The sequence below is a fragment of the Oryza sativa genome, chromosome 2, assembly GCF_034140825.1.
Source record: "Oryza sativa Japonica Group chromosome 2, ASM3414082v1".
NCBI lineage: Eukaryota > Viridiplantae > Streptophyta > Magnoliopsida > Poales > Poaceae > Oryza > Oryza sativa.
Window position 1 is genome coordinate 14,581,019 of NC_089036.1, and position 8,982 is coordinate 14,590,000.

The 8,982-nt window shown below is 42.3% G+C and overlaps 1 protein-coding gene across 1 annotated transcript; it reads right to left on the reverse strand.

The window, feature by feature from the left end:
• Positions 1-723: 723 nt before the first annotated feature.
• LOC4329234 (probable diaminopimelate decarboxylase, chloroplastic) lies at positions 724-8,369 on the reverse strand. The gene is made up of 8 exons (NM_001416596.1): positions 7,823-8,369; positions 6,960-7,134; positions 6,081-6,230; positions 2,181-2,342; positions 1,846-2,031; positions 1,409-1,528; positions 1,250-1,339; positions 724-1,125 (listed from the first exon to the last, which is right to left on the reverse strand). Exons 1-8 carry the CDS (start codon positions 8,323-8,325, stop codon positions 1,039-1,041), a joined length of 1,473 nt encoding a protein of 490 aa, NP_001403525.1. The 5' UTR covers positions 8,326-8,369; the 3' UTR covers positions 724-1,038.
• Between the last annotated feature and the right edge of the window lie 613 nt (positions 8,370-8,982).

Genomic DNA, 8,982 nt, shown 5'->3' on the forward strand with positions numbered 1-8,982 from the left:
CCATGGGCCGACAGTGGGACGGATAGAGATGATCGGGAGGCTCGACTGGCGGAAGATGGCAGCAGCGGCATGCGTCGGGTCCCCCGTGGGCCGACAGTGGGACGGATAGAGATGATCGGGAGGCTCGACTGGCGAAAGATGGCAGCAGAGCGGCATGCGGGAGGCTCGACTGGCGAAAGATGGCAGCAGCGGCATGCGTCGATGGTGGGACAGACGGAGTCGACCGGGAGGCTCAATTAGCAGAAGGCGGCAGCAGCAGCATCCTGGGGAGGGCTCGAAGCGACAAGGGGCATCCACCCCTAGGCACGGAGCTCTAGGCTGGCATCGACGGAGTCAGGGTGTCGGTGGAGACGACCCTAGGGCGCGAAGGACGGTGATTGCGGCGGGCAGAGGTGGTGTACTGCTGATCGATGGCAGTGGCAGTGAGGCGCCGCTAGCCTTGACGTGGTACTCACGACGGCATCCACCGAGAGGCTGGCCAGTGACGAGGAGTCCAAGACACACGGTGTGGAGGGCCACCCGACAAGGAGGGTGAGGGTGCTGCTTCTCCCGCCGCCTCTCTGCCGGTCGCCGCCCCACCCATCGTCTACCCCCTCCGCCGCCCACTGTTGCGCTCACTTGCCACCACTCGGTCCTCTATTGCCAGCAGCCTCCCAAGCTCGCTAAGAAAAGAGAAGGAAAAGAGAATATAAGCAGGAAGAATAGTGTCCAGGGGCATTTCAGTACTTTCAACACTCTTTCTCTATTTTCACCAAAAATAATAAAATAATACATCGAGAGTCCTACAGGTAATTACCACATTTTTTAATGTTCACAAGAAGATATACGTTTTTTAGTGTCTCACAGCAAAGGCTACAAAATTTAAGTGTCCTGTAGCAAAATTTGCCAAAAATCTTTGGATAAAATAAGGTACCGACATCACAGTACAATAAAAAAAAATACCGATTCTACAGCAAACTGTACTGCGCTATCAATCCGAATCCTGATACAGCCACACATAACAAGAGAAAAATCTTATTACAATTGCAGGAAAACGAGTTAGGCAGAGAGATTATCAAAGAACTTCATGTAGTCATCAAATGACTCTCCACGCCGAATCTTAGCAATGGACCCATCATCTTCTACCTGCATTACAAATAACAGGGCATATTGGATGGGAACCAACAATTATAAACATTGCATAAAGGGAGCATTTTGAAAACCTATCAACAAATGATTTCGGATGAAAAATATATAGGTCAGTTTGTACCCAATATTCAGGTGGTCGCAACTTCAAGTTGTAGGTTGAAGCCATGCTCATGCAGTAGGCTCCTGCGTCATGAACCACCAAACCAGCTCCCTACAAGCGCAATATGTTTGTAGGGTACCAACAAGGATATCAAAAAGAAAACACAAGATATGGTCAAACCTTATCAGGTGTTGGAAGTTCCCTGTCTTTGCCAAGGAAATCTGCAGATTCACAAACTGGTCCAACAATATCGAATGTTGCTACTTCTGCATCTGGGGAAGGAGAAACCAGTTCGATATGCTGCACCATGTGGATAGAGATGACAGGTAAATAACATGATAAAACAACATAGTACGAAATAACTGAATGTATATTTCATGTTTATTTTGAACATTTGTTGGAAAAACTGTATGCAAGAAAAAAATTGTTGGAAAGATGTTATTTATATATAGGTCAGATGGAGATGTAAAGATCAGAGCTAAACCTGAGACCAACGTTACAATCATCATATATTTATGAATGGTGAGCATCTTATCCAAACGAACTCAGCTATTATGAACAATGGACAAAACCAACACTCTGCTTGCAACCACTATCAGTTGTATCACTAAACAAACCTGGTATGCTCCATATAGACTTGGTCTGATAAGCTCTGCCATGCTGCCATCAACTACAATGAAATTCTTTGTACCATTAGATTTAACACCAGTGACCCTATTGACGAAGCAGCAAGTGTTAGCTATGAGGGATCTCCCAGGTTCAATGATGAGTGTAAGATCTCGTGACAGAACTAATTCTCGCACCTACAAAAAATCACAGGGGCACATATAAGAATCACGCCATATGCCAAATTTTAACAGTGCAAAAATCCAAAGTAGGAAGTGATCTATTTAAATAAATAATGTGCCTACGAAGATGAGAATCGGAAATATAACATGGATATTGAGCTCACAGTGTTGATGAGGTCCATAGGTGTAGGCAAGACTGCATCCGTGTGGTGATAATCTATGCCCAGGCCACCGCCAATATTGAGATATTCCAGTTCAAAACCTTGTGCTCGAATTTCATCAACATAATTCACCATAAGACCTGCCGCATCTCTAAATATATCGACCTAGACAACAAGAAAACAATATCATATACCATACCATGTAGCTCAAATGTATTGTCTAATTATTTGAACATGGTCTGAAGAAAAAAAAGTTATTTAGCAAATAAGCATAAGCCCACATCTTTAACAGGGGCTTGTCCCTGGATAAACAGAAACAAACACATTAAGTTTGATGAAGTTTCAAAGTCAGCATAATAAGTCTTTTTGAATGGACACACTGCTGCACAGAAATAGTATACACACAAGAAAGGAATTATCCCTTTCTCCTAATTTCTTCAGTAAGCTTTATTCACATAAGCTGCAAGTTCACAAGCAATGGAGAATGGGAGAGGAGAGGAGAGAAGAGCACGGGTTCTTTGATGCTGTCCATACCCGGTGCTGCATCCCTGATTTCCATTCCCCGAACTGATCATTATACTACTTGTCAAGAGAAAAACATTACAGCGTCCAAAACACGAACACGATGCTTTCCATCACCGTTGCTCCACATCCACTGAAACAAAATCACGTCGGACATGCTCACCGATGTCTCACCCGATATCACATGCGAGAGCCCTCTTCTAAGTTAATAAGTCTTCCAATTTTAAATATTTGTGATGAACCTTAGTTCGTTATGGGATAAACATTACAAGGTGGACGGCTGGAAATGGATAGACTAGAGACTATCAGCTGTACTTAATTCTTTAATAATCAACCAATAGTCAGAGATTTTAAAATTTCAGAGGACTTCATTTAGTCCCAGCTGTACTATTGATTTACAAGGTGGCACTTAGTTTATCTCAGAGGACTGGGACTCAGATAAATTCAGCTGTACTTGCTTGTTAATAATCAATCAATAGTTTCCTGACTATATAGTGAGCCTCATAACAACCACTGCTACATTATGATGCACCGATACAACAGAAAACAGCATATTCCTGTACCAGATATGTATCCGAGACAGGAGTACGCAGTCAATACAGTATTGCAGAAATATTGATCATATAATGGCGAAACAAATCAAAACTATTAGCAATGCTTCCTCGATTCAAATTAGATGCTCAGATATGCAGTCAAGCCAACCCTCATTCGAAAGCCCACAGATGGTAGTCTAACCCAAGACCACTAACCCTTGTTCGCACCTGTGTGCGACTGTGAGTGCTGTTCCCCTCATTCTCCACCTCCATTATAGCATCACCCTGCCTACATCACCTTCAGTGAGCAACCTGCTCGCCTCAACTACACCATGTGTGCAGGAGGCTTTTCTATGACAATTGAAAGTTAACAAATTGGAAAGATGTGTCTTGATTTAAATGTTTCTTATCAAACTTAAAATGTTTTGGATAAAAAAAAAACTTAGGGTGTGTTCGTTAGTTTGGGGTTGGGAACCCATCTCCCCACACGGAAAACAGAACAGTCCATTAGCGCGTGATTAATTAAGTATTAGCTATTTTTTTAAATGAATTAATTTGATTTTTTTAAACAACTTTCATATATAAACTTTTTGCAAAAAATGCACCATTTATTAGTTTGAAAAGTGTGCGTGCGGAAAATGAGGGAGGGGTGTTGGGAACCTAGAACACCGAACACACCTTAAAATGTTAACAAATTTGGTTTCATGTTAAATGGTCCCCATTTTATCCCATTGAACTGACACATCTTAGTTTCCAGAGAGTGAGACACAGAGGGTAAAATGAAAAGCTGGTCCGTTGGAGCTAAGAGTCTGACACCTGCATGTGGAGGTACTCATGCCTGTGACTTGAGGCTTGAAACATTGAAAAAAACAAATCACTTTTTTCTAAAATGGCCAGTTCAGAAACAAGAGCAAAAATATTTTGAACATTCAATCTAGTTCCGCAAGGTCAGCTATGCCAAAAATCTAGTTCATGGTCATTAACAGATCACGTACTATGTTATTTCCATAATGCTTTCAGTACTATACAATTGGATAGAAGGTAAGTCTCAAATTTCAAAATGTAGATGTTTCAGACATTGGCACAGTAATTAAGGAAGTCTTAAAATGACCTTGTTGCCCATAATCATAGCACATTGGAATGATATCTTATTTATTCATGAGATGTATTCAATTTACAAGGGGAATAGAGGAAAAAATGGGACAGGTACCTAAAAGTCATATAACAATTTACATTTTGAATCAGAGCAGTGTGGTTCCTATAATTCTTAGTGATTGAAATGATCTGTTGTTGCCATTCGCATACACTAAAACAAATGGCAACAATAACTTTCTAAATAAACTCAAATCAACAAAAAAGCACATTTTTCAGAGCATAATGCAGCCCAAAATGCAATTTCTTACTAGCAATTTCCAACTGTTACTTAATTGTTCTCAACTAGCTAGAAGTATGGATTAATGTTAATCATCTGAATGCCATATTAACATGCTTGGATGGATATAACATCATATGGAAGCTACGGCGAGACGAATTATTGTTTGAGCATGATGCATAAAAGCATGTCCGCTGGCTCAGAAGTACTTACAAGACATTTTAGCTCATTGCACAAGGATTAATGTGTAGAAGAACTCCCCTTGCAGCTGTACAAGAATGCTGCAGCTGTACAAGAATGCATGCAGCCATCACATGCTTGCACAGGAGGGGAGAGGAATATTACTAACCGAGAAAACCCTGGCATATGCTAACGGTTGATGGTTTTGGTTAATAGGTTTAAGTTTGTGCGAAGTATTTATCAAATGGAAATTCCACCCAAAATTACTTTCTCAGAAAAGCAGAACTATTCTTGAAAAAGAATGTCTAAAACGATATATAATGAATGAAGTGGTAACCATAAAAAGGTACAACTAATGCAAAGCAAGCAGCATGTTTTTTAGTAAATTTCACAAGACCCCAGGTATTGGGGCATCCATAACACAAAACCCCAGTTATTGTGATTTGTTTCAGGGAACCCCATGTTTCGGGGTAAAATGTTTCAAAAAACCCCATATTTATGTAAAATACTCATGTTTCATTATTACATATGATTTTTTTTCATAAATTCACATTTGTTGACTCTCGTCTAGTTTATTTATTTTTTCTCAATTTTTCACTGCACAAAAAAACTCAACATAATCATAAGTGATAATGACATAATAATTGGTTAAGTATACACATAAATGATCAGACCACGATGAACAACGATTATTGAAAAGCAGCTAACGTGTATATGTACTTAAAAAATGGCAACTAATGTAAAGAAATGCAGCATGTCAGGTTTTGGGGCACTAGCATTATAAAACCCCACGTTTTGAGGTTTCCTTCACTAAATCACAACTTATTCAAAGAGCTCACAGAGTAAAGCAGGGAGAGGCGGAGCAAGTTCTACAATATAGGGCTGTGACTGCACAATGGAAGCCGAGTGCCTGGTAACAGAGGCAATGTGATCTTAGGATACAGGAACCTACGTTTCGAGGCTCCGAGCCTCTGATTTCTGGGGTTGTCTTATCAGCTAACGGGAACCTAACAGGATATGATGGAACTGAGTTTTGTGATACATGCCGGCATGTTGCAAAACATGGGATTTAGTGAAGAAAACCTTACTACCTGGGGTTTTGTTAAAATTTACACTTTTTTGTGGCAAAAACAGAAGGCGAGTTGCCTGTACTGTATGACAAAATGTCTGTTGAGCACAAGATGCTAAGGTACAAAACACCACCACGAACAAGCTCACCATAACAAATACCTACTTATTACAACTCAAAGTTTCCAACAATTATAACCAAAGAATAGTACATCATAATTCATTTACCTTTGTAATGGTAGATCCCAGATGACAATGAACACCCACCAGTGTGATATCATTTGAGTATGACTTGATAGAGTCTAAGAACCATTGTAGTTTCTCATTACGGATACCAAATTTGGAGGTTTTGTTTCCAGTCGCAACATAAGGATGGACCTGTTGACAGAAAAAAAAGACAAGCTTGTAAGAAATAAGCAATCTTAAGTTTGCTCCTCAAAAGAAGATTATCTTGCTTCCAGTTCTTAATACAATTGACATGCCTTTTTACAAGTAAAAACAAAGATACTTTCATACAATTTTAAATCAACTGCATTAGTATCATCATACAAAAGACTATGGAGGAACAGGTAACACTATATGCACATACATTATTGGCAAATTTCGCTACATGACATCGTGACTTCGCGGTTTTAGCTGTAGGACACCGTATGGAGTGACTTTTGGGGGAAGACACTGTCAAAAGTTGGATATTTGCTGCCACATATTACGTGCCCACCAGCAAATATCCAACTTTTGAGAGTGTCTTCCCCCAAAAGTCACTTTGCACGGTATCCTACAGCTAAAACCTCAAGTCACGATGTCCCGTAGCAAAATTTGCCTACATTATCCATTCAATTAATTAATGCAAAAGAAATGCCCTAGTGTCTAATCAAGTACTAGGTTGCTATATTTTAGGACGGAGGGAGTAGTACATGTTTGATACCGCGCACAACTAAGATCAATAATCACCTATGTAGTACACAACTTTTTTCAAGAAAAAATGGAAAACACAAGGGTACCCAAAACTATATAATCTGATTTCTAGTATTATATGACAATAACACAATAGCATACCAATATAACTAAATCCCCCACTGTATCCTGAGGTGGGAGGAAAAACTTTACCTGTGGATCCACATCTGGGTTTATCCTGAGCAAAACAGGGACTTTCTTCCCAGCAACTCTCGCAGCAGTGACAATATTCTCCAAATCAAATTCACTGTCTATGTTTACAAACACTCCGCTCTCTGCAGCTAAAACAAGATCTTCCAATGTCTTTCCATTTCCATTAAATATACACCTGAACTTAAATAAATACTTAAACTAGTTAGTTACTACAATTTTGTTTGGTATCAATTGACATGAACTGAAGTACTTATTTGTTACAGATAAAGACTTTAGAAAACTGTGCAATCTATAACTTGGAAACATTCATAGATACGCTTAGATTTCATCATGGATTGTCACCTCGCATGCTCTGTGAAATATGAAGATCGTAATTTCTTACACTACATTCTGCCATGTAAATTTGGCTGTGCTCCTTGACCCAACACATGGTCTTAAGTTCGGACCATTTTGGTTATAAATTCTAATGCTTGTGCAAACATAGTGTTATCAAAATCATATTCACGAGTCAAGCTCTGTGAACAAAATTGGTAGAATTAACAAAGTTGCCTATCATCGTAATATGGCAAAAAAAATATAAATATAGCATATTAATGAACCATTTTCATACTACTTTCTTCCGGTCCAACTATTGCATTTATATGTCTTTTGACACTGAAATCGGACCTTCCCCAGAAAGTCACTAGATGGATATTTTATAATTAACATGAAGATAAAAAAATGGCTAGTGTCCATGGAGAATAGTCAAAAAGGCCTTTTGTCCACCAGCAAATCATTGTTCATTTGCATTCCAATTCCAATCCATCAAAAAATCAAATATAGCGGGAGATAGAAACGAAAAACGAAAAGAGAAGAAGATGCACCTAGTGGGATCGAATCCTGCCCGGAGGGCAAGGCGGAGCTCGTTCCCGCTGACGAGGACGGCGCCGCAGCCGAGCTCCCGCAGGAGCTGCAGCACGCGGAGATTGTTGTTGGCCTTGACGGCGTACCCAACGATGGAGCGGAGCCCCTCGAGGGCGTCGCGGTAGGCGGTGAAGTTCCGCACCACCTGAGGCTTGCTGTAGAGGTAGAAGGGGGTCCGCTCCGCCGCCCCCATCGCGTCCTCCACCCTCACCCCCTCGCAGTACAGGTGCCCATCGGCGCCGCGCCGGAAACAGCGCTTCGGCGCCCGACCGTCGGCCGCCGCCGCCGCCGGCCGCGGCGGCGGGGACGGCGCTGCCGTGGAGAGAGAGGCGCGAACGGAGGCCGTCAGGCCGTGGCGGCAGCGGAGAGATACGGCCGAAGGGCTGACGCGGTTGCTGTGGCTGCTTGGGTTAGGGTTTAGAGCAGGGAGGAGCGCGCGAGAGAGAAGGTTGGCCGCCGCCATGGCTAGGGTTTAGGGTGAGGTCCGCAACCAGTCTCCACTTCTCCAGCTCCAGCCAGCAAGGGAGCTCTACAAAAATTCGGTGCAGGCTGACTATGCCGAACTTCAATGGGCTGGGCTGGGCACAGGTTTCAGAATGCGATGAAATGGGATGGAATAAGTCTATTTCACGTACCTCAACTCTTGCCCTTGGTCGAATCGTGTTCCTCAAGTTTAAAAACCGGTGCAAATGAACTCATTGATTGTTAGGGAGGTGATTTATTCTGATGTGGTAGGTTGACTTAGTCTCAGTCGTCAAATGAATGGAAGGTAAAAGTGGATCCTACACGTAAAAGGTAAAAATAAAAATATGTGGGGCTCACTTGTCAGCACCACTACCCCTTTCAATTCTGACGTGTCGTTGCCATCGGAGGAGGGGCAGTGGTCCACCGCGGCGATTGAGCACGCGGTAGTCGGGCAGAAGCGAACAACGACGACGACACAGGCCCAGCGAGCGGCGAGCCGAGCTCAAGGAAGAAAGAGGGATGGGGAAGGCTCCCAAGGCGGCGACGCACCTCGACCCCCACGGCATGGAGGCCACCTGCGGCGGTCGGCGGCGGTGGCAGCAACACAAAGAGCGTGGCGACAACAGCACTGTTGGAGGGGATCGCACACTACTAT